A 27,482-nucleotide genomic window follows, 5' to 3' on the forward strand; every position below is an offset into this window, starting at 1 on the left:
CAAACGGTCATTGAAAACCCACCTGTTTTGAAAAGCCTACCAGTCCTCCATTTAACCATTTCACCATGTGGTATATCTCACCCTCTTTCATCCTCCATCTCTTACCAGATCCCCTTACATTGGCTCACCCCCATCTGTCAACAATTTGTCTGCCACTTTCCCTGTAGATTGTAAATGGTGATGATGATGATGATTGTAAGCTCTAGTGAGCAGGGCCCTCTTCCCTCCTGTTCTCGTTATCTATAACTTTTGTTATGTACTGTCTTGTTGTTTGCCCTCTATGCGGCCCTCAGACCTCATGTGGCACCCTATAAATAAAGACTAACAATTAATTAATAATTATCATCAGGCCCTGTCCACCACTGTGCGATGACACAAGTTGCGCGTTTCACAGAGGAAGCAAAGCCTGATGGCACAACCCACGTGATCCAGGCCCCACCCCCACCACTTCACAGGAAAGAGAAGTGGGATCTGGGGAAGTGGCCTACTCTTCCAGGGGTCCTGAAGGTCTTCCTGAAATACAGGAGTTCTGGGAGAGTAGACAAGTGTGATCTAATGTGTCATTCTAAAGCTGGGTACACACCTATGCAACTATCGTGCAGATTACACGATTCCCCACCATTTGGTTAGATTTTCAAGACACATTGAATTGGTTTAATAAACTTCCTAAAAATCACGATCAACGATTGATCCATGTCGGGCATCTGTGTTAGTGTGTACTCACTCGTGTACGCAGTGTAGGCAGATATCTGTAGAGTGTGTATAAAGTCACAATTTTTTCAGTGGATGGTTTTGAGAGACGAAGATCACAGATCTGAAGGTTAATCATGAATTGTCATGCTCATGGGCACTTTTGATCGTTGGTGAAATCTCTATAGACATTACATCTGAAGTATGATTGCATAGGTGTGTACCCAGCTTAATACAAAGCTGTAGCTGGTGAATATCTGGTCTACTTTTTCCTAAACCTACTGACACGCCTCCATTATCTTTAAAATACACCTTATCTAACAATGTCCAAAATATGGGTGATCCTGAAGAGGAGGTTTTAAATTATTATTCCTGATGGGCCAGAATAGAGACGGCTGAAATACAAGTCACATCTCAGAGATTGTGCGCTTCATTTATTGCATTTGTCTCTGTCAAAGAGAAAAATAATTAGTTTCTTTCATGGCAGACTGAATGCTTAATTAGATAAAGCTTATGCAAATGAAAAGCATTTAGAGAGTGTTTTCAACTTAAAGGGACTAACTGATTTCAGTTCAATACAAGTACAAATGAAATTTCTGCACTGCCACCACTGGCTCTGTCTATATAATAACCGGAAAGAGTCCAGCTGGGGACCACCTTGTCCTTATTAGGCCCAAGGTCTTTTGGAGGACACAGTATTGAGTAAATGAGTTGCTGTAGCCATCTATAAAGGTGAGTTACATAAGGGGAAATGGGACATCATCAGGATTAAATGAGAAATATCATTCTTTTTAATAATAAAAGTAACAGTAATGTAATTTAATAAAACTACTATTTCCAGATATTATTTAATATTTTACAACTTTTTAAACCTTCCCTCTGGGAGGTGAGGACGGAAGGGGGCGCAGCGAATCGTATCATTTTGGCCCCACCCACGCGGTCCTATGACGTGACAGCGTACTTTTAATGCGGGGGTGAGGCCTAAATGGCGCAATTCACCATGTTACAGAGGCTCCCAACCTAGAGGATGTGGGAGAATGGCCTGCTCTCCCGGGAGTCCGGGAGACCTACCTGGAAGTCTCCCGGAGTGGGCAAGTCTGAGATTTACACCAGAGATAAACAAGTCGTACCTCCCAACTTTGGAGAGACTGGGATTGGGAAAGGGGGCTTGGTTATGTAATGATTGGCGTACCTAGCACCCTGCCAACACCAATTCATGGCCACGCACCCCAGGGGCACAAGTTCACCGCTGCTTCATGAATAGTATTAGTGGACAGGACACACCTCCCAACTTTCTGGCTCACAGGAGAGAGCCCAAAAATTTAGGATTGTTCAGCTTAAATCGGGACAGTTGGGAGGTATGACATTATGGGTAGGTTCATATAAATTTTGCCAGCATTAACAGACTGAATGGTACACATTTCTGTGTAAGTTTCAAATAGATTAAACAAAATGAGGGACAGTAATGCAAACTGGTGCACAGTTAAGTATGCAACAAAAAAGGTACTATAACCAATAGTTACCAAACATAATATAGTTGCCATTTCTCTGGTGTACTTATAAAAGTAAACATTTGATTAGATGCTTTGAGGTACAGCATCGTTTTGCATAGCTACCAGTGAGACAGTTTTGATAGATGTCTCTCAACTATGTTTCTGGGAAATTATTTAGAACTATAAAAGAGACCTGGAAATAATAGGCTAAAAGAACATACAAACAGGATCGGAAGCTTAAATAAACTGATAGGCAAATCAAAACAAAGTGTAATGCACTAACCATAAACATGAACTCAAACTCTTACTGCACAGAGGGTCTATTCATTAACTGTTCCTCATTAGCCCTATAAAATGCGTTTACCTAATTCTGATTATTGAATCTCCATCATACTTAGGAGCCCCAAGTACAATTTGTCATTTGAAGTAGTGAAAATCCTGCAGTTTGTTCTATCATGAATTTTTTGTTCAATCAGATAAAATAAGCTTCAAAATACCTATTGTCTTACCAAAATGTTGCTATAGGCAATTAGATGATCCATTGGAGCTTACAGTCTAAATTCCCTAATATAGACAAACACACACACTGACAGACAGAAAGGGAGACAGACAGACAGAGACTAGGGTCAATTTATTGATAGCAGTCAATTAACCTACCAATATGTTTTTTGGAGTGTGGGAGGAAACTGGAGCACCCGGAGGAAACCCACTCAACATGTAATTGAGGTTAATAATAATGTAGGAACAAAGAAAAGAGCAAAATTATGTGATTTTAGCATATTTCAGGATTTTTTCTAAAAAATCCAAAACCAAAACACAGGAGGGTGGTTTTGCCAAAACCAAAACACGAAGCTAATCCAGATCCAAAACCAAAACCAGTTCACGGCGGTCAGTGAGCATCTCTAATTGTAACACACTAAGAATTAGTTGTTTTTTTCATTCTAATCAGTTGCGCTCTCTGAATTGTAGACCAACTTGACCAGTGTCAGAACACCTATTGTAGTCATTTGTAGGGAATACATGTACTAGAAGATTAGAAAGTGGGCACAGGCTAGAAAACCTTGAGATAACCAGAACATTAGAAGGTTAACAGCAGCACAGAGTATTTCTGTTCAGGCGACTCTTAGATGACCATGTTTAGGAACGGGTGAAGTGGGAGGGGCTAGACTAGCGTGTAGACGAAGTGTTTAAATGGTAACAATAGCTCAATTGAGGCTCCTGTCAAACTAGTGTAAGATTGGGGTGTCAAATGCAACTCTGTATCAAACACAATTTAAACATCTAATTTGCTAGGTTTCTTTTACCAATGCTTAATCATACTTGCCAACTTTTACTCGTTGGCTTCAGGGAGATCCCGGGGGAGGTGGGCATGCGGGGGCGGGGTTTGACAAATTGCATCATTTTGGCCCCGTCCCCTAAACGATTGTCACAATTTTGGCAAATTACAGCAAGGGGCGGGGCTAATATCACACAATATTTGCGTCATTGAGCCCCGCCCCCTGCCACTTATCTATTGCAGGGACGAAAACCGGGAGGTCTTCCAGAAATGCTGAAGTCTCTCGGACATTCCGGAAGAGTAGGCAACTATGCGTTAAAGAAAAGCAGCTAATGAATCTCTAGAGACTGAAGTGTCTTTTACATTTCTGTCTCCATTACTGAAGTCATGTTGTCTTACCTGTCAGTCTTTGATTAAATCTTGGTCTCCATGAAAATGGCCAACTCCATAGGCATCAATACATGGACATAGGACACAATTTCTGAACTGTGTCATCATGCCACAGATGGCGAAGCCAACCACGTCTTGTACTGGCTCAGCCTCAGGGAGAATGCCAGACTCTTCAGGGAGTGAGGGAGATCACCCCTATTTCAGGGAGTCTCCCTGACATTCAGGGAGAGTTGGCAAGTATGTGCTTAATATCATTGCAATCTTTCCATCTCACTGACCAGACTCCACCCCCTTTTATGGTAATACATCAGTCAATTGATTTGTTAGAACCTGTAGCACAATCAGAAACAGCAGTTTACATCAGTGTATGAGAAGGAACATCTAACACAAGTAACTTTTTACCTATTTTAAACAGACTCTGTCAGCCCTGTGCCAAGTTTTCTGGCTGCAGACAATAGTCCTTTAGTATCAAAACGAATCATTTAAAATCTGTTCTGAAGCAATTGCCTTTTTAATGTCTTTTTAAAGACATTACATTAAAATGAGAGCGTTAGAGCAGGTTTGTTCAAGTGATAGCATAATAGAATCCTGTTCTTATTCAGAGGTTTTCTAGGCAATTATAGGACTTAACCACATGTTCCAGAGCTTCCGATTCTGCTCCCGAGTAGATTAACTTAAAAATGCCTTCACATAGCAGCTCTGTATAATTGCATTGCTATTTCGCAGTGATTGTGGAGCGCTGTGATTTTGAGAAGAAAGAAAATATAATTGTACAAAGTTCCTCCTGGAAAAATGAAAAGTGTATGCAAAAATTGCCTCAAAACTGTCCCACCACTGTGTTTTGGTAACAGGGACAACGTGCCCTTTGGTGGACCCCTACTTAATCAAATATACCCCCGTGTATAGTAAATGAGGGGGTACTCCCAAAAATATAGGTGTTTCCTGAAACTGAGAACCAGCTCACACTGTTGGAGCCAGAGATCTTGATCTGGTCATAGTCATTTAATAACGGAGCTCTATGGAACATGGTCCACAGGGCTTTATTAAAGCATTATGGATTGCTTTGTAGTACACCTCCTGCGGGAAAGAACTAGCATAAGTCTGTGCAAACTGGCTCTCATCTTCATACCCAAAAATTCCCAAATAATGAATTAATTTTCTTCCCTTCCCTACGGAGGCAGGGTATATTACTGATCATCGCAGTGTGTATTACTGAAAATGGAGACAGGTTAAAACACTAAACCTAGGGGCAGGATGTTTTACTGGGCATGGAGTAGTGTTGATTAATGGGCATGAATCATCATCACCATTTATTTATATAGCGCCATTGATTCCGCAGCGCTGTACAGAGAACTCACTCACATCAGTCCCTGCCCCATTGGAGCTTACAGTCTAAATTCCCTAACATACACAGAGACAGACAGACAGACAGACAGACTAGGGTCAATTTTGATAGCAGCCAATTAACCTACAAGTATGTTTTTGGAGTGTGGGAGGAAACCGGAGCACCCGGAGGAAACCCACGGAGAACATAAAAACTCCTCACAGATAAGACCATGGTCAGGAATTGAACTCGTGACCCCAGCACTGTGAAGCAGAAGTGCTAACCACTGAGCCACCGTGCATTGAGTAGTGTGAATTATTGCACATTCAGCAAACTGTTGTATCATTAAGAAAGACGTGTGATCTAAAAAATAGCATTGAAACGCCATCTATCTTATTCTCCTTTTATATTTCACAAATCTGGCAAACTAAATACATTGGACCAACAGTTCTTCTTTTTTTTTGTCTAAAACCAAATGAATGTAAACCAGGTACCTTGACTTGCTGGTGCCACGGTTTGTATAGGCGTTCCCGCCCTCGATCCCGCTAGTTGGGGGGCGCAAAAGAGTCGTCTCAGAAATAAAATAAAAAAATGCACATCGTTCTTCTCTAATGGCATCTAGTGATCAAAGCTGGGAGTGTCCTGGAGATATTGGGACATGTGTGAGCCCTACACACTTGCATTGCCATTAGCAAACCAAGCGTTTATTTAGACAATTGAATACTTGTTTAAAATAAATTAACTTACATGCATTGTTATAAATGTATCTTTAACTCAACGTCTTTACTGGGAACAACAAGCTGGAAACATTTAACATTGCAGGTAGGAGTCGCCCATTTGTGTCCTTGAAATTGCTGAGTTACGGATTGAATCAGTTGTGCAATCTCACTCAGGCTTTGCTGACTGATGGCTGCAATGGTGATTTCTCTCAGACTGAGTGATGTCATGGTGTAAATAATGAGTAAGAACACATCTGACTATTCCAGCGTTCTTCTTTAATTGTCTGTGTTCCAAGAATTCTTGTTTCTACCTTGGTTGAAGTCACAATAATCCGTATTATTTTTACGGCTTTCAAATCATCCCCTGACCACTAATATAACCCTTGCCTACCTACTGCGTGTCTAATTTTGATAATCCATGTCTGTATACGCAGGGAAACCAAATTTCATGTTACACCGTTTCCTCTGAGCCAGAATTTAAATAAAGATTTGGGGATTTGCAGTGACCGTTAATCCCAGGTGGGTACAGGGCTGGGAACGCTTTCTAGGATTGAAATTCTAAGTAGTAGTGTTATATAAATAAATTTAGGAGACTACTCCTTTCTAAAGAAATAATGTATAGACGACAAATATAAGATACTAAAGTGGTCTTTTAGAGCTGGATGCATTTGTGCCACGAATGCACCTAGGAATAGACATGGGCAAGATTCGTCCAGGTCAAACACAGAAGCATTTGTGCCAGGTGTATGTTAGGAGTAGCAACTGAGACAGGGGAAAAAGCAGGATTTGTAGAGGGGGGTTTCCACACCACACCGCCAGTGGGCGTGACCAGCATGCATGGGGGCGTGGCTATAATATTAGACAGTGCTTGGCTGCTCTCCAACTCTTCCTATCCCCATAATATACATGAGCAATGCTGTGTGCACTACTGTTAGGTGCACATAGCTCTCCCTTTTCAAGCAGAGCCGTATGCAGTGGGGGCAGAGTCCAGCCACCTCAATTATACAGTGCCCCAGGCTTGGAGGGGGGTTTCCAGGCACTAAGAAACCTCCTCGGTTTGCCTATGTGAGGATACTTCCGCCACACAATAGCATATAGAAAGCACAGAGATTTAGCTTGACAGTGTTAGCAGTATAATGCTAAAATCGTGTTACCCTATTTGTACACAATATAATAATGTAGTTAAGTGTCATATGCACAAGAGAGAATAATGTCGGAATTATTGTGATGGCCGCAAATGCAATGAAATACAAACATATGCTATATTCTCCTTTAAAATAAATAAAATAAACAATTTTTGGAATAGAATTTTTTAGGATGAGAATTATTCTTGCGGTAGTCCAAATGGACATGTCAATTAAGTACTGTGAGTAACTGGCCACTACTTCATATAATATAGCCGCAACAATAATTAATTACTATTAGCTGGAGGGGTCAATACGCAATTAGGCAATCAAAAGGTTTTACTGATTTACATGATTATGTCTCGTTGCACCTGACTTCTGCTACCTACAAGAGACACTTCTTCTTTACATGACTCTGATGAAACAGCTGTCTGCTGAGAAACGCGTCGGGTGATTTTCTTGCTTGCTCATACTTGGTGGAGTCTTGATATCCATAACCCTGGGTTTTTATACATTTATGTAATATTTATATACACTGATGTTTTATGAATAAATGTGGATATAGTTTGATATCTATGCTTAGCGCTCTCCTATTTATTGGTGGTCTCCGTTTGTTTGGTACAGGTACAGATCATGTTGTGGGAGCTGCAGCTTAGATATATTCTGTATTTTAGGGTCTTTTGGAGCCTAATTTAGGTATATTGTTGACACCTCCTAAAACCCATATCTGTTGAATCGTACATGTCTAATTGTGTTGTAATTATATGAACAATTCCTTACAGTACTAGGTCTACACAGTCTGCTTTTGCTTTTCCCACCTCTTCATGTGTACGGAGATGAAAGACAATGATATAAGAAATGTATATTCAGGTGTATGTGTAACTATATACACTCTCTAGTAGAGTGCATGCAACTCGAACTTACCCAGAAGCTCCTACCATCTTCAGTGGGTCAGCCATAGCGAGTGCTATGTCTTCGTGGGGCCCCCTCTACTGCAGGGGCAAATGAAGGATTTGTAGAGGGGGGGTTTCCACACCACGCCACCAGTGGGCGTGACCAGCATGCATGGGGGCGTGGCTATAATTTTAGACAGTGCTTGGCTACTCTCCAACTCTTCCTATCCCCCATAATATACATGGGCAATGCTGCGTACACTACTGTTAGGTGCACGCAGCTCTCCCTTTTCAAGCAGAGCTGTGTAAAGCAGAAACAGGGTCCAGCCACCGCAATTATACAGTGCCCCAGGCATGGAGGGGGGTTTCCAGGCACTTGGAAAACCCCCCCCCCACCACTCTGGGCTCCAGGAAAGTTTAGTGCTCTGCTGGAGAGTGTACATAGAAATCACTTACAGATAGGATAGAGGATTATATTTGCAAAATACCACCAAACCTCCTAGAAAATAAAACTTACAAGAAAGTGGAGTTAGATCGTGCACTCTGAAAGCCCCCCATGCCGATTTATGTTTCTTCTGCCGCATGAACAAATGTGGACTTTTGTAGAGAAATAATCATATCAGCTACCTAATTAAAACAGGCATCTGTCAAAACCTTGTTAGTAACTCTCAACTTTAATTTCACACTGTAAGGCATGTGTCATTATAATTTAGGAATGTATTAAGAATTTTGAAAAGACTTGTCCGTGTTTTGCCTCTGTTACAAAGCACATTTTCATTTGGCAGACAGGAAAATGCTTTTTAATGTCTGTGACTGTATCCTGCCTATGTGCTAGTCTGTCATGTGCAACTCCGTTTTAAATCCATTAACTATTCACGTACATATATATTTAATATGTGATAGGCAGCAATCAGACTATGACCATTTCCTGATCAAAAACCTTTTATTTACTCCCAAATACTCACTGCAACATTGTTGCTTACTGCGCCCCCATCCTGTGGTCTGTGATGTCACTGAATGGGGCAGAGCTACATCACTGAGCTAAAATCTAGCTCTTCTCTTATTATGTATGCCTCCCAACATTTCAGTCCCTGGCAGGGGGAGGGGCACAACACACAAGTGGGCATGGCCATGTCACAATGGGGGCGTGACCACGTTGTGATGGGGGTGTGACTATGGTCCCAGAGAGCTGACACTAGGCTACCCATTAGATATCTGCCTTCCCCTCCAAACACTGCACCCATTCATCGCTGCTCTGCTATATAAACATGTCCCCGGGTGGGACAGAGCCCTAAAATTGGGATATATATACACACACACATTTATATATATATATATATATATATATTCATTACTGCTTTTTTTGTATTTACTTTACAAGTTTGGAATTCCTTCCAGACAAGAACTCAGTAACATCTATAGCTATAAATTTACAAAATCCAATGTTTTAGATCGTTCCGTGCTGCCAAGTCTCCCAGTGGAAACCTCAGACATACTACTGGGATATCACTCTCCCAGGCACTCTGTGGATCTGCTCAATTTCAGACTACAGCATCAATTAAAAGTAACAAGAATAATTACTTCACTGCGCTATTAGTTTCAAACCACCCATGCCAAAAATATGAAACATTGAAATGTAATCCACAGCGGGACCATGTTGTACAAATTGTGGTATTCAAACGAAAAACCCAAGAAGTTCTGGGGGTTTTTTTTCCTTTTCTTCAAAGGCATTTTTTTGGTTTCCATTAAAGGGAAATTGTGAAATTGTTGCTGAAGAGTAAAATATGGCATTTACATTGTTAAATGTATCGTTTTTCATAATTGTGTATCAAAATGTAAAGAATTTAAACAATAAAAGGCTTCTTTCTAAAATGTCCTGTTACACAAAACAGAGGAAGTTACATTGAGTAGAGCCCTATGGATACATCTGGCAGATCACTATCACCAGGGGTGCAGAACCTTAACAACAGACTTAATAAATATTGTATAAAAATTAAGATGTTTTTTTATTGGTTAAAGAAACATATACTTTTATAGCTTAAATATTGAAAATGACCAATCTGCATTTGTTCCACTGGGCAGTACAAAGTATAAAGAAATAGATGGCACAAACTAGTACTTAAAGGACAACTCCACCTTTAGTTAAGCTATTGTTAATGAAATATGCCCCCTAATTGCAAAAAATTGCTCTATAGCAATTTTTTTTTTCTTTGGCGGGGGAGTGTCTATTTCCTACAAGCGCTGAACATGCTTAAGAGCAGTCCCGTGTACGGTGGCCTGATAGAGTCACAGTGAAGCACTAGACCTTATAGTCGCTGCACCACCTGTACCGGCTATAGCTCCGCCCCTGAATAGAATTCTACGGAATTTACTCTACAGAGTTCTATCTGGAGCTGTGGACAGTTTTGCAGTGTGCTCGATTCCCCTGCAGCATAGCCCAATTGGACGGGGAGCCGGCTCTCTGCTCTGGTTAATGTCGGGGTTTAGGGAGGGGGGAACAGCCCTTCTTGCTGTACATGGTATCTTTAACTAATGAAAACTCCACTATAGGAGAAGCCAATTTAACAAATAAAATTGTTCCATTGCCGTAAATATTCTTCTAGCATGATTATAATGCACTGCAACAGATCCAGCTTTGTGAAAAGACCTCTTATACTCAGGTCTAGAATATCACTGGTGTAGGGATCGCACTCTTGGCCCATATTGCACAATTATTTTTATGTTGTGCATTAATAACTTATAACTTCACATAACGTAATAACATATTATAACCTTTTTGACAATGGGCTGAATAAGGATTGCTTTATTTAAATGTATTTCTAATAATAAGTAATGTAAATGTATGCATAAACTGGCGTAGAGCCTCGTGCTTTATATGGTCACAAAACTTCTTGGTGACTTCTAATATTAATATAATCTACAGTATAGAGTGCATCATACCAGATATGGGATGCAGTGGGAGAAATACATTGAGTTATGACAACGTACAGTGGGGTATGTGGGTGCACAGAAAACTAGACTGTTGGGGTTTGGGGGGTGGTGGAATTTACTCCAAACCTGCATACAACATCGACCAACCCATTGGTGACGCCAATTCAGTGATCATTTACAATACCCCCATGTACGCCAGTAATTCCAAATATTGTTGTGAGATCTAACTATTGAGCCTCAAATCCTTGGTGGATACCTAAAGAATTCAATGTAATCTAAAGCCTCCCTACTAAATCAACATAACGAAGAACCAATAAACTTGACGTTACTGCCACGGCAGCTAAGGAATTCTCTTGTTGTATTTGTGTTGGATGGTAGGGACATCTCACTAGGGCTGAAGGACCGACATTCCTGGTGAAACGAGATGTTATATTTTCTGGACTGGTGTTGTTTGATTAGTTTGTGCTAGTTTGTGCTTTGGATATGAAAAGGAACGTGACGATTTGAATTTGGCCCACTGCATTTTAAGTCATATGAAAAATGAAGTGTTAAAGTGAAAAATAATACAGGCAATATAATATTACTGGGAGTTTAAATAAAGGTTATTGCTGATTTTCGGCTGTATTTTCGTGGCCATGCACAATGGAGAATATGATTATGAAAAAGTTATCATACAGCTTGTAGAGAATCCAGTCGGGATCAGTATTGATGCCATCTGCAGTAAAGTGGCAGTAACCTAAGATAACAGCCTGTTCGTGGTCAATGACAGAATCACTTAAAAAACAAATACTTCTATACCAAAACTTTTCTACTAAGCAATCTAAAGCGTGCCTCCATCCAAACGGTGGCCCTATGCAACTGTACATGCTGCCAACTCTAAATGCATCAACTAGTAGAGTCATTTTGTCCATCTCCTCTAGTCTTCCTAAGGTTCCAATGTAGCTAAAATTTACAGACTATATAGTTTTAATTTTCCTAAACATAGCTTTCTGCTTTCATATGTTTGGACATCCTTCATCCATACCACACCATCCATTGGCACATCCTCGATATTGTCCCAATCTCCACTCTGAGCAAAACTTGCTCCTCTTGTCTCAGCTATGCCCACAAGTTTCCACAACCTTTATTTTCATGCCTTCATTAATTTGGTCTACCTTGTACATCCCTGTTTTGTTTATGTCCTGTTTTCCCTACTGTACGGCACTGCTGAGCACTGCGGTGCCTTACAAATAGATGACAATAATAGTAATCCACACAGGGGCAAACGCAGGATTTATAGAAAGTGGTTTTCCACGCCACGCCGCCAGTGGGCGTGACCAGCATACATGGGGGCGTGGCTATAATTTAAGACAGTGCTTGGCGACTCTCCAGCTCTTTCTATCCCCATCATATACACGGGCAATGCTGCCTGCACACAGCTCTCCATTTTCGAGCAGAGCCGTGTGAAGCGGGACATACCTCCCAACTGTCCTTACAGTCAGGACAAAGTCCCGATGAGTGTGTCAGAACAGTTGACAGACTGTCCTGCTCTCTCCTACCTGTTCTTGCTGCTTTCAGTACTTGTTGGGGAGAGATGGCTGTGAACAGTGCAGACAGAAACAATCTGCGCACAAGCTGCAAAGTAGCTGGTCCTGGGGGCAGGGTACAGCCACCTCAAGCATACAGTACCCCAGGCTGGGATGGGGGGTTTCCAGGCACTAGAAACCCCCCCCCCCCTCAGTTTGCCTTTGCCCTAAAATCTGATCATTTCAAGAGGTGCAAATGAGTACCCTTTAAGTTATATATGGACCAATTTAAGACGGTTACAAACAGAGTTAGGTTTTCATTGTTTAGACTGGGGGGGGACACAACAAGTTGAAAGTAAGCCCCATTAATAAATGCACGTATTCATTTAGGTGCTGCGTTGTGTATACTAGGAGCAGTGAGAATTATTTGAATGAGAATTATTTGAAGGATTTGTCAAAAAGGAAAAGTGGAGGTGTTGCCCATAGCAACCAATCAGATTCTAGCTGTCATTTTCTAGAATGTCCTAGATAAATGAGAGCTAAATTCTGATTGGTTGCTATGGGCAACACCTCCACTTTTTTCTTTTTAGAAGGTTTGATAAATCTACCCCATTGGCTGGATTTACTACAGAAGCAGGTAAAAAAAAAACGGTCTTTTTTTATAGCGATTTTGATGGCAGTTTTGACCAGACCATCGGCGGTTTGACTGTTTTCAATCTGGCCAACGTCGCCAGCCATTTTACGTCGCAGCTTCTAACCGCCTTATGGTAACTGGAGTGGTTTGGAGCACTAAACTGCCGGCGATGTGTAGTCACCAAAAAACGCCACCAAACGCAATTTTCAGTAAATCTAGCCTCATATGTCTAATATGTAGAAAGGCGGAAAGGATTCAGGTGTCTGGAAGGAGAGATATAAGTCACAGAATGAAGAACCAGGAAATCATACTAGAAGTTCACCATGTTAGAAGGTTCTGTAAGAAGGGAGTTCGCAAAAAGTGCAGAATACATTCATTACAGGAACAGCATGCAAAGCAAAAAAACTATTTTTTACAGGATTTATGAAAAAAAAAAATGTTTACATCTTTTTTGTCATTTTTCATCACTTTTAATCTTTAGTTATATATTTGCACCAGTTAAGACTATAGACGTGTGTCAAACCTCCCTACCTTATATCATATATTTATAAATAATGCTCAGTATTTGGAAAAAAAAAAGTGTATACATTTACTTTGTATGTGAGTTTTAGCCATTCAAAATCTCCTGATGTTAAATAAAATACATTTTTATTTTTATTTTATTCAGAGACCATATGCACGACAACAGGATGTGTTACCGCAGGTATGGTATTACCTTTTATAATTATTTCACTTCTTTTATAAAATAATCTTATCAAATTGGGCTGACATACAACACAGTATCTGCATTGTATAGCGTTGTATCCCAAGGACACACAAATAAATCACTTTGCTGGCTGATATAAAGAAATGGCTGGAAAGTATTTAGTTGTAGGGGGCTACATATAAACCAATGATTAATTTAAAGTCACCTGGAAGTGGGAAGCCCCCCATTAAGGTTTACAGATGATGGTGAACACAGTGATCTGAATATTTTATTGGTTTGACAGATTTATTTCTTATATATATATATTTTTCCCATTAGCTGCAAGAATCATCCAAAACATGGACCCTTCCATCGAGCCTTGCACTGACTTTTATCAATACGCCTGCGGTGGTTGGTTAAATAAACATGTTATCCCTGAAACCAGTTCCCGATACAGCATCTTTGATATTCTTCGGGATGAGATGGAGATTATATTAAAGGGTAAGGCAACTTTTTTGATCGCACATGAAGACATATAACCTTCTGAGAACCAGCTCTGAGTCGAATGCTCCATTTTTGGGGCACCCATGATAGGGGTGGCTGATTATTCTTCACCTATATGGCCATCGAAGGAATGTCAAGGCCAAAGTATCAATTGGCAAACAATTCATTATTCTCAGCCAAGAGATGATTCATCTTATAGGAAGTTTGGAGTTACCACACATCGAGAACTTCATGTAGCCTGGTCGGAGAATGCTTTCAGTGTAGCAATGATTGTTCCTTACTAGGAGTCATGGTATCATTCAAAGGGCATCCTGAAAAAAAGATGAATGGGTAATATTTGGTAATAGTTTCCCCAACTCATCACTAAGGATTGGTGGTGAGTTCCGTTTACGGTCTACTCTTTGCTCTACTAAAAGCTCATCCCCTGTCGGTCCACCCTCTGCAAATCAAGACAATAAGCTTAGGAGGTCTTCTTCATCCTAACCACTGGGCCAAGACACTACCACAATCAGCCATAGAAGAACAGTCTTAGAGATCGTTCTATTTGGTTATAAAATCTCATACACTAGTCCGACCTTTTGTTTGGTCACAGTTCTCCTTTTATCCAGGCTCCAACAAGGCTGGTTAGTACGAACATGGACTATGCCTAGATCTCTCGGTGGTTCCAGGAAAGGCTCCTTTTATTACCCAAAATCTCTCTCATAATATTTATTTCTCCATCACTTACACTCCTGGTGTACCCAAATTAACGTGACAAATTATAACAGGTTCCAATAATTGTTTTACATTGATTCAGACCTAAAAACAAGTATGGGATGGTTTTTACAATCTGAGTGTTCTGTCACACATGTGTCCCCCAATTTTTTATTTCAAAGTTATGGAAGTCGTAACTATGGACAACTAGCAAAAGAGGTGCTAACTCAGACCTGTAGGGAGGGCTGGTCTGCAGGAACTAAGCTAGGTATAAGTGAGTGCCCTATGTCTTATGAACTCTGCAAACATCAGCTTTTTCTACCAATATATTCTATCAAGGACTAATGTCACTCTACACTTCCAAACCATGCGAACTATTTTAATATACAGTAACCTATTTTTAATAATTCGTTTTTATAGGTTTGCTAGAGATGCCGGACCAGGATGACCGCGATGCCTTTAAAAAAGCCAAAACTTTATATAAATCCTGCATGAATGAAAGTAAGTAAAAGTACAACCATAATAGTACATCAAATTCCTCAATGGATGCATTATTCACACCACTAATTGCAAACGTATAATTGGCCATTACTTGCTTTGCCAATATATAATAATTATATAATAATTCAACCAGCAGTCCTTCTCTACTGCCAATGTTATAGCGCCCCCTACTCTGAGTTTGGCCGTGCCGCCACTAGACCTTATTTGTTTAAAAAAACACTTAGGGGTAGACTTGCCAAACTTTCTAAAAAGGATAAGTGGCGTTGTTGCCCATAACTACCAATAAGAATCTAGCTATCATCTATCCCCTACATTCTAGAAAACGATAGCTAGAATGTGATGGGTTGCTATGGGCAACGCCTCCACTTTTACCCTTATGGAAGGTTTGATAAATCTACCCCTTAGTTTGAAACAAAATAATATTTTGGTAGGAATAAAACAAAGTACCGTTGAATACAATTTGCAGGAAAAATTTATTGCATGTTAACGTGCGTGGTTGAAATATGTATAAGGGTAAATTTAGATATTGATAAATCTGGTTCCACTTCTACAAATATTTCGTAAAAAACATATGGATGGACATGAAATCTCGTGAATAGATCACAAATGACCAATTCCTCCTTTTTTTTATGGTAGAATGCTTGCTTTAAAAAAAGGCATTTCCTAATTAAAAACACATTGGGACATGCATGAAAACTATTGCGCAGGTGACTTCCAAAAGTGTACTGTAACCCACGGCGACCAATGAGACATTTGCCTCTCGTTATCTAAACTGTAGTAGAAAAATGGTAGAATTGGATTAATTGCTATAGCATTTTTTCAAGGCGTTATCCCTGTGCACACTTTTCATACTGTCCTATATCGCCTGCACCTATGTTGAGTTTAGTTCCACGCTGCTTATATCTCACAGCTTACAGCAAATTTGCAGCTGTTACCTTTTCGACATATGTTTCCGATTGAGTAAATAGTCTATTTTCATATTTGTCTCTTATCTGTGTCATCCTATGTGTTTGAAGTCCAGATCGCTCCAAAGTACATCTGTTTTCTTGCTTACAGCTGAATACTTACAGTTGCCAATGTGTGGTTTTATCGTGCCATCATTGTAGAGTGTCATGGAACGTCGGCAGTTCCGTACGGGATTATCCATGCAAGTGCAATCACTAGAATGTGACATTATTGATATGAAATAAGCATACAACAGAACAACAGTGGGCCAACAGAATACTAGCCAAATTAATTAGTAGAAGAACGTGGGTGATCATATAGAGATCTGTAGCATAGAGAGCTAGTTGTTAGGTAGGTTTACCTAGCGGAGAGGGTAAATTGTTCTCATTTTTCTTGTACCTATTGTAGAAAATCTTTTAATAAAAATTTGAAAAAGGTGATTGTGTTTGGAGGCTAGTCCCCAGTAAAATTAATGCAATTCAAAGAAGGGCTGCTTAAATTATATAAGTAAGACTTCAAGGGGTGTATTTACTAAACTGCGGGTCTGCAAAAGTGGAGATGTTGCCTATAGCAACCAATCAGATTCTAGCTGTCATTTTGTAGAATGTACTAATTAAATGATAACTAGAATCTGATTGGTTGCTATAGACAACATCTCCACTTTTTCAAACCCGCAGTTTAGTAAATATGCTCCCAAGAGGTTAACATGTTTAGAGAGAAAAGAAGAGTTTTATGGTTTTCGCAATTTATCGGAATAAAATCCTCACAGTAAGACGCATATTTTCAAACCGCAAAATCATGTACCCCGAGGCTGGTTTTGCAGCCTGGGATCCCTGCAATTGGTGGAATGAATCAAGAAAAAGTCACATTTTTTTAGCTATGGTTCTCATTCGCTAGATTGCTCAAATTGCTTGTGTTTTGAACATGATGCACGTAAAAGGTGCTTGATATAGATTTGCTAGTAAAAATGTCTCCCAAAAGTAGCAGTAAAAATCTGGAAATGTATCTTAAGATATGTGTAAGACACAACTCCATAGGCAAACCAAGGGTTTTTTTTCTAGTGCCTGGAAACCCCCCATCCAACCTGGGGCACTGTATAATTGAGGTGGCTGAACCCTGCTCCCACTTCACACAGCTCTGCTTAAAAAGGGAGAGCTGTGTGCACCTACCAGTAGCGCACGCAGCATTGCCCATGTATATTATGGGGATAGGAAGAGTTGGAGAGCAGCCAAGCACTGTCTAAACTTATAGCCACGCCCCCATGCATGCTGGTCACGCCCACTGGTGGCGTGGTGTGGAAACCCCCCCTCTACAAATCCTGCGTTTGCCCCTGAATTGGATGTTCCACGAAGTAACATGGTTAACCTGCATGTCCTGCACTTATGGAAAGGGGCAACAAATATAACATAGGCACATGTCAAATCATGGGGGCAAGTTGTGTTCACAGGACGCGGCGCAAATGGACTTACGATCGGCTGTTGCGGTACATCAGGTGCTAACAGTCTTTGCATGAGGTGCAGTTTGCAAACCAGCACGCGGTTTGCGTATCTTACAACACACATGGGATTCAATTTTACGCAAACCGCAGATTAATAAAAAAAAATGAGATTTGTGTTTTAAAACCGCATCCATCTGAAGGTGGTTTTAATGCTTCGTACAAACCGGCACCTTGACACATACCAGCCTAAAAGATTCCGTAATCAAGATTTGATACGTTGGTCAGATGATATTATGCACTAATACAGAAAAGGAATAAACTAAATGCATGGGGTAAATGCAAGGTAAATAAAATTAAAACCACAATTAAAATTTAAAATAACGAATATAAAATTGCAGTGGACAGTCCAGGATGACAATTTTTTTCCCCTGTTATTTCATGTTTATCATCAAGATGAAGGATAGACAGTCAAGAACAGTCATTTCACATTGTGTTCTATTAGTTGGAACTTGACTTAAACATGGGCCAATCCGTATGATACTCCTATGGGTTATATGTTTAAAGCATAAAAATATCTTTGGAAGAAGAAAAAAGCAAAAACAACAAACGCTTAGCCAAAAAAACAGGGTGAAAGGGCACAAGTTGCTTATACACAGTGGAGGCAGCCATTTTGCACCCCAGGTATATGCCTTACGGAGAGGTACCATAGTAGTTCATGACAACTCTTAAGAAAAAAATGTGTTTACCGTGATAAACAATCAAACTACATGCAATTTCCATTGCTTTGTCCATTCACTGTGGTACTTTCTTGTGCCCTAGCTAGATAGACAACAATCTCTGACAGACAGCTCCACAAAATGGCTGCCTTCACTGTGTGTAAGACAATGACAGGAATAGTTTCATTGAACGTGTTGCTGTGTGGTCCCATTATAACACAGTTGGCGAGCGTTCCGTGACCATGTTCAATAGTGACCTCTGGGTTTCCAAAAGGGACTTTTTAAAAATAATAATAACAGAGACAGTGTGCTTAGTTTATTTTGGGATTTCTTCACAGCGTTTGTGTCAATATTGATATAGTTTTGTACTTGTGGCCGTTACATACGCGTTCTTTTTGTTGTTCGTTATTACATTAGACCTGAGATACCTTACCAGTATTGCCGTCATATGAAATTGCAATATTTTTTTGGGGGTGACTGATGTGTTTTACTCCCAGGTCTGATTGAGCAGAGAGATGCGTTACCTCTTATAGAACTTTTACCTATAGTTGGAGAGTGGCCGGTGGCTTACACGGATTGGAACCTCACTAAAGGTAACGCTTAGCACAACTCTCCTTGTAAGCAATAACCTTGTTCAAATACTATTCATCATAACTGAGAGGATCAAGTCATCCCAACCCAAGGCCACGTCTTGTGAGACCGTCCATGAGGGTTTTCAGTAGAGATGGGCGGGTCCGGTTCTCCGAGAACCGAACCCACCCGAACTTTGGGTATCCGAGTACCGAGCTGAGCAGCTCGGTACTCTCCCGCCAATTCCGAATCCAAATCGAGGCCGAACGTCATTGTGACGTCGTCGGATCTCGGGACTCGGTTCTCGCGATACTTGAACTTTATAAATACACGCCTCCACAGCAATCCATCGCCATTTGACAGAGGGAGAGAGCAGGGTGTAGTCATAGGCTAATTAGAGCAGGGACAGAGAAAGAATACAATATTGTTCTTGCAATTGCTCTAACCAAAATCGCTAGTGCAGAGAGGAGGATAGAGGTTTATTATTTTTTCTTCATATTTGGCACTCCCCAGCGCTTTTGGGTTGTCCCCCATAATTGTGCATTAATATTTCTGGCTGTCAAAAGTCATATCTGTCAGCAGTATCTACTCAATAAATGTTAGCACTCCTCAGTGTTTTTGGGGTGTCCTCTCTAATTGTGCATTAATATTTCTGGCTGTCAAAAGTCATATCTGTCAGCAGTATCTACTCAATAATTTTAAGCACTCCTCAGTGTTTTTGGGGTGTCCTCTCTAATTGTGCATTAATATTTCTGGCTGTCAAAAGTCATATCTGTCAGCAGTATCTACTCAATAATTTTAAGCACTCCTCAGTGTTTTTGGGGTGTCCTCTCTAATTGTGCATTAATATTTCTGGCTGTCAAAAGTCATATCTGTCAGCAGTATCTACTCAATAAATGTTAGCACTCCTCAGTGTTTTTGGGGTGTCCTCTCTAATTGTGCATTAATATTTCTGGCTGTCAAAAGTCATATCTGTCAGCAGTATCTACGCAATGGATTCAAAGCAGTCCACATATGATCTAAATGAGCAACCAGGTTCTGTCACCAGTCCTGATGTTAGTGTTCCCAGTACGTCATCTGGCCAAGGCGATGTCAAACAACAGAGTGTTTTCAAATTAGTGCAAAAAACAAAAACCAAAAAAAAATTTACTGTATTGAAGCGAAAAAGAAGTGTAACTGAGCAAAAGTTAAGTGACGATAAAAAAAAAATTGCAAGCATGCCATTCTACACACGCAGTGGCAAAGAGAGAATGAGGCCTTCACCTTTGGCTATTAGTGGCAGATCCCAAAAAGTTACCCAGCCTACAATTGGTGCACAACTACTGTTACGCGTCAAAGCTGAGCTGCAAGATACCAGTGAGGCATTACAGGAGAATATTTGCTCTGATTCACAAATGACAACAATCCCTGTGGAGAGTCCATCCAACAGTGGGATGTCTAATCGTGAGCATTCTGCTGATGTGTGCCTTAATAGCCCGAGTGTAGCCGGTGATACCCAAATTGAGGATGCCACTTTGGAATTAGAAGAGGATGAGGGGGAGATTTGTGTAGGCGACGAGGGCGCTAATGATGATGTTGATGATTATGATGCAGACAGATACCAAATTGCCTTTCTCAATTTCTATTTATATTCTAGATTATATAACGGCTGAATAGTTTTCTATTTTACTCCTAGTGGAGAGAGGATCTGATGCAGACAGATACCAAACTGCCTTTGTCCATTTCAATTTATATTGTACAGTCTATAATGGCTGAATTTTTTAGTATTTTATACAAGTGGAGGGGGGGCTAGAGAGACAGAAACCAAACTGGCTTTCTCCATGTCAATTAATATTGTACAGTCTATAATGGCTGAATTTTTTGGTATTTTATACAAGTGGAGGGGGGCCTAGAGAGACAGAGTGACCCCAAACTGTCTTTCTCCATGTCAATTAATATTGTACAGTCTATAATGGCTGAATTTTTTAGTATTTTATACAAGTGGAGGGGGGACTAGAGAGACAGAAACCAAACTGGCTTTCTCCATGTCAATTAATATTGTACAGTCTATAATGGCTGAATTTTTTGCTATTTTATACAAGTGGAGGGGGGCCTTGAGAGACAGAAAGCAAACTGGCTTTTTCCATTTCTTTACATATTTAACTATAAGTGTAGGGTGTAATATACATTCAAAGACGATGGCTGCATTGCCAATATGCATAGATGGAGAGGAAGACAATCTGTTTTGTGTGTAGAATAGGCCTACCAACGAAGAATTAAACTGTTTTTTTGGATGATTTATTACCTCAACAATTAGATTACTTGTCTCTAAAACAGTTGGAGCACTAAATTGGGTTAATTTAGGCCCAAAAACATGGATTTTCCCAAAAAATAGCAAAACAAAACCAAACAAAACCAAAACCAAAACCAAAACACGCAATGGCGGTTTTGCAAAACCAAAACCAAAACCAAAACACGACGGTAATCCAGATCCAAAACCGAATCCAAAACCAAAACACGGGGGTCAGTGACCATCTCTAGTTTTCAGCCTCATTAAACTGAAAACAGCTCAAATCACTTATTTAGCTGCTGAAATGTAGTAAAATTCTATGAGGCGCCTAAAAGTTCTGTTTATACGCTGTAGTTCCTGCTAATGAGTTTGGCTTTAATACCAGGGAATGTGTCTTTAGGAAAACAAATAAGAGTTTTTGCAATGATCAGATGATCCGCAGGGTTTTGTACAGTTTATAATTCTTTCTTAAACCGTATCTCGCTTTCGTTTTCTCAGAGTCCCAATGGAATTTGGAGGAAAAGCTGTCCCTCTTGAACCACAGATTCAACAAAAGAGTCCTCGCTGATATATTTGTGTGGAATGACGACCGGGAGTCGAGCAAACACATCATTTATGTACACAGATTAATTGCAATATTCTTTCATGCCCAGTAATAATTTTCTAAAATGTGTTCTAGCAGGTTTGCAGGAACGATATACTTGGCTGTATATAGGGTGTAGACAAACTATACACATATTTAGATCAGCGCTGCTAAAATAAACACTCCCTAAATCCTGTTTTTACCTCATTAATATACAAATCTTCTTTCTTTCATTCTGAAGTAACACAATTTGAATAAAAATAAAACATTTTTTACTAAAGCTTCCAAAAAGGAAAAATGGAGGTGCTGCCCATAGCAACCAATCAGATTCTAGCTATCATTTTTTAGAATGTACCTGATAAATGATAGCCGGAATCTGATTGGTTGCTGTGGGCAACACCTCCATTTTTCCTGTTTGGAAGGTTTGATAAATCTACCCCTAAAAGAACGACAAGTTGAGCAGTGACACAAGTCAATGAAGGGGTCAAGATGCCATCAGCTAATCGGAGGGGCTTGTCCCTGAATGGCTGGAGCGGGAGAAAACTGCTCTGATTGGCTCTTTGTGTATTGACCACTCAAGTCGTTCATTCGTGCCGCATGTCCACAAGAAGCACTGCTCTCCTACTTGTATTCCAACTAGATTATATCAGGACTGAAGAAATAAGATTCCCTATGGGTTTTATAGGTAAAGAGGGGAAAAGTGATTTTGGGGAGTGTTTAAATTAATTAAATAATAAAAAAATTAGTGGTTTTTATTAACTTTTAGCTACTATGGTGGAACTACACTCTCCAGCCTGCCCTGGCTGTCTCTGAGATGCGGTTGCATGTAGTTCTACAGGCACCAGTGGGTGTCTGCTAGGGTTTGCTGGGATTTGTAGTTCCACAACAGTATGTGCATGTTTTAGTCAGGCTCAATGCCCCTTGGACGTTGGCCCCGTACTGTCCAGATGGGGTTGCTTACACATTATAACAAAGGGGACTGCGATATGGGTGTCCCTGTGATATTGTCTGCAAAAGGTTGATGCTTCTTATTGGGGGGGGGACTCAGTGTCCCCCTATATAGCTATAACTTCAGCTATAACTAGCCAAATCTATAGCACTTATTTTATTTATTTGTAGAGAGCGACATACACACACGCACATATATATATATATATATATATATATACATATATAACATATATTTATTTATTACATTTTATATATTTTGCTCACATTCAAGATTTTCTAGATTTCAATGTGTTTGTATTTATTTATTATGTATACGTGTATATATATATATATATATATATATATATATGTATATATATATATATATATATATAATATATTTTATGCACATGTTATCTATATATTTTTTAATTTAATACAGCAGCAATTACCATTGAGTTGTAGGGGGTCACATACATATCAATAAGGGTGAAAACCCCTTTAAATATTTTCAGTGGCCAAAAATAAAAGACAGCAGAAGAGTCCTGGGGCCTGATTCATTAGTGATCTTATCTTGTGCAAAAGTTAAGATGCTTATTTTTAAGAAGAAATGGGGAGATAAGAGTGAAGTTAAGATGGATTTTCATCTTAAGAAATTCTTCACTTACGCAGCGGATTTTGCTTCTTATCTCCCTTTTCTGAGCATGCACAGAGTAGATTTGCTTAAGATAAGCAAAAAACGGCAGGTAATAACACTAATGAATCAGGTCTCTGGTTGTTTCTGTCCCTTTAAGTAGGTATTTTGTATTTCCTAATACAGTGCTTTGTAGTGATTGTCAGATTAATATAGTGCTCACAATGCATCTCGTACACATTACTGTGCCACAAAGCAGACATTGCACATGTACATCTGGTCTGGGACCACTTTATAGCTAATGTAATAATTTCCTGCTGCAATAAATAGCCATGGGAACTCCGAAACATTGCCATATGCAGAAAGGACGATCCTGTTATAGCAGCGTATCTAGTCTAAAACAGGTCTGGAGAGGAAAAACTCTTCCTGCCTTTATGTCTTTGCCCAGAATTGTCAATCTGTTTATTAAGGAGTTTTAAAAGTTAGCAGCATGGTTCCTTAACCAAAATATATATAGTTTATAGCCTACAGTCAGCTGAGATACACAAGTTAGAGACATCTAAATGGAGATGCCAATTGGCAGTACCAACATAGTTATTTTGGCATGCTCAGTGCACCCACCCAAAATAGATCCCCATAAAAAGGGGATGGCTATGGGGACGTTGGATGGTTGCTTTAATCTTAGTTCCAAACTTTCAAAGGAAATATCTTAACTAACAATTAATGAGAGCGAAACTAATTTGGGGTTGTTTGTTTCAGTACCAAAAAGCACAATAACCCTATTTCATCATTCCCGTACACTGTGATTTTTCTGTTTTCAGATTGACCAGCCTAGCCTTGGGATGCCTTCCCGGGATTACTATTTCAATAGTGGAAATTACCAGCGGGTGAGTTAAACTTTTAATCTGTTAAAGTACAAAATAGTAAAAAAGTATAGCTTTACAATGCAGGACACTAGCTGTTTTAAAGTTGTTAATATTCTAACGTTGATGTCTTGACGTGTACAGGTAGAGGCCTAAAGGCAGCTTCTTTTGAACCTTATTAATCTAATTTACACATACTATAAGGTTGTAGGTTAGAAAACGCTGGCCCGCAAAACGGCTTTGATGGCCGATAATAATCAATGGGGTCAAATAGTTTATAGATAAGCGCAAGAAAAAATGTTGTAAGACATATCGACCAATCAGGAATTTGCTTTCATTTTCTAAACTGCACTAGAGCATTGTCAGAATCGGATTGGTTGCTGTGGGTTCCAGCTCCTCTTCTGTATAGTTGCACCAGTTTTCATAAATGTCCCCCAAATATTAAAGTATTAACTGTAATTCTACTTTTTTTTTTTTTTCCCAACCACCTTAATGAACTTTTGGAAAAACAAAATGCGAAAATGAAAACTTCATTTAGTTTTGGTTTTTCAGGGGGAATTATTAGAAACCGAGGAGGTTCCATTTAATTTACTGTCAAGGAAAGGATGACAGGGCTTTTCAGCGAACGTGTGTAACTCAGCAGATCATTAATTAGTCTTGAATATACTTTATTGTTGGACTAGAACATTTTTGTGCTTCGGGTCGATGATAAATGAGCACGCTGGCAGAGGACGCCAAGCAAACCACCTTCTAACAATGTCTTTGGTTTCATCTGACCGTTTTAATTTCATCATGGAAAAAAATGTTCTTAGCAGTTGATGAAGTGTTACTGAACGTATTGAGATTATTTAGATAGGCAGGCGCAGACATTCCATCAGTATTAAAGGGAACCATCATCAAATTCTAAAATTGGAGCAAATATCTTGTGGGCAATGTTAAACACGTGCTATTCCTAGTGTTCACTTTTCCCTACACACAGTGGAGGCAGCCATTTTGTGGGCGAGGCCAGTATTGAGCCTATCAAATCTCTAAGAACAAGTGGAATCAATGAGGCCCGAGCCATTCATGAACACATTTTTACTGACAAGTTGATACAATTTACTGACATCTAGCATCATTTTACTGACAAGTTATTACGTTATATCAGAATTGAAAGTAGAAGAAGTATCTACAGCATAAGGGGATTGGAAATAAGTTTTTTTTTGTTAGTATATTATAAACTCAAGATCATTGATGTGATATTTCTGTTGACTGGGATGGATAAAGCAGCTCTGGCACAAGAATCGCTCCAGTCTAGGTGGAGTGATAAAAATGTTTGGCTGAGACTAATAATATTACACAATATTTTATAGAACAGCTCTCTATTGCTAGCTAATTATAAGTGGAGGCTGACATTAGATTGTCGAATCTAAATCAGATTGTTCACCTGTAAGTATCAGTTTATCAGTTATGAGCTCATCAGCTGAAGAGAATTAAATACACTGCACGGTTTGCGTGTACAATTAGCTCTGCTTTATTAGTTACAAGTCCATATCTATATAGCAAAAATCACGTATTACAAAAAATTACACCCCAAAAGGTTTTAACCACTCATGTTCCCTTTACACAGATGTTGCTGTATTCTCTCATTGTCACACAGGAATACTCCCCAGGGGGGAGTTGGCTTATCTCCTGTGCTGCCATATTCAAGGTCATAAGCATGGTTCTTGCAAATAATGAATTACTCTTACAAACCAGCTGCATCTAATCTGTCTTTAAGCTATAAGAGAATAAAATGGCTTTTCACAGACTGCGAATATATGTACTGAAAGCTGACAATGCAGCTGCCTTTACTCACATGTATAACATTTATTTTTGTAAATGCGCACAAAAAATCTTCTCATATATATCAATGAAGAAAGCACCTAACAGCTTTAGAGGGTAAATCGCAACCAGGAAATCAGAGGAGGTTTATCTAGTGATGGCGATAATCATTATCATCAGCATCATTATCAGCCACCAGTTCCCAAATCTTAGTAAGAAGATCTATTCTCAACGTTATTTATTATCAAGTGTCCGGACTTTAGCGGGAACTACCCTGGCAAACCACAGTCTACTAGTCCGTCGGTCTCCTTCTGCAAAGATGCCAATCGGCCCAATATCCAAACGTAGCAGTAACTAGCTTGCGATTTGGGATTTCCATATAAGATTTGGAAACTGGTGGTCACCAAACTTGATTGGACTCTAGTCCTGGTACTCTCTCAAACGTTGGACATTCACGGACATTTGTAAGGAGACTCTCTGGAGTGGAAAATTATTATCTAAGATTGGGGGCAATTTTGCTGCCTACAGTATTATGGACGTTTTGAACTTTTTATGTGGACGAAGAGACCTAGATTACTTATATCTATAAGTTTATAAGATCCATCTAAGTAACTCTCATGTCAAATGAGAAATGTGCCTGATTTTATACATTTCAGCTTTTTAATGTGATACATTTATCAATTTTTCTTGTGTCTTTTGCTGTCTATCTTATAATAGTACATTTGTTTTTCATTTATTTCTGTGTAGCCAGTTCCAATCAACACAGTATATGGTAAATGTTGTATTTTTCCATAGATAAGACAAGCCTACCTCCAGTTTATGATTACCATTGCCAGGATGGTGCGAGAAGACAAGAATATGTCTAAAGATGACAACTTTGTGCAGGAAGAAATGACACGTGTGATGGACTTGGAGACCGATATTGCAAAGGTATCATCATCTTCAGCTATTCATATAGTGCCACTGTCATAACCATATGCAAAAAAGATTGTGACTCTGTAAACTCTATGGAAATCTGTGATTGGTTCCAATTCTGCAGTGTGCATACACACTGCAGAATTGTAACAACCTTGTTCCATCGTTTACCGAGATTTATAGTCAGTTTATAAAATCAAATCAAACGATACAATGTGCTTTGGAACGATAATCGTTCATCGTTGGAGCGTACACACTAATGTGATATCGCCCTGAACAGTCGTTTATCGTGTGATTGGCCTGATAATTGGGTGAAAAACCTGCAGTGTGTACCCAGCCTAAGGATAGTATCCAGCGCCTCCACTTTTAAGTTGAGCAGTGAGGTCTGTGTAGTTTCACGTAAAAATCGCTGTGGTTTTTTGTGAGCTCAGGTACAAAAGGCAAAGAGAGAAAC

At 39.6% G+C, this 27,482-nt stretch overlaps 1 protein-coding gene across 2 annotated transcripts in view; it reads left to right on the plus strand.

Annotated features, from left to right (window-relative positions):
* Window positions 1–27,482, plus strand: part of MMEL1 (membrane metalloendopeptidase like 1) — a 128,163-nt gene that overhangs the window by 68,040 nt on the left and 32,641 nt on the right. For both annotated transcript variants that reach the window (XM_075190166.1, XM_075190165.1), the window contains exons 3-9: window positions 13,647–13,682; window positions 14,004–14,165; window positions 15,282–15,362; window positions 18,959–19,054; window positions 21,799–21,917; window positions 24,269–24,334; window positions 26,909–27,043. In XM_075190166.1, the coding sequence (XP_075046267.1) occupies window positions 13,647–13,682; window positions 14,004–14,165; window positions 15,282–15,362; window positions 18,959–19,054; window positions 21,799–21,917; window positions 24,269–24,334; window positions 26,909–27,043 (695 nt within the window). The remainder of the gene's footprint in view (window positions 1–13,646; window positions 13,683–14,003; window positions 14,166–15,281; window positions 15,363–18,958; window positions 19,055–21,798; window positions 21,918–24,268; window positions 24,335–26,908; window positions 27,044–27,482) is intronic.

The sequence above is a fragment of the Mixophyes fleayi genome, chromosome 11, assembly GCF_038048845.1.
Source record: "Mixophyes fleayi isolate aMixFle1 chromosome 11, aMixFle1.hap1, whole genome shotgun sequence".
In the NCBI taxonomy this organism is placed as follows: Eukaryota; Metazoa; Chordata; class Amphibia; order Anura; family Limnodynastidae; genus Mixophyes; species Mixophyes fleayi.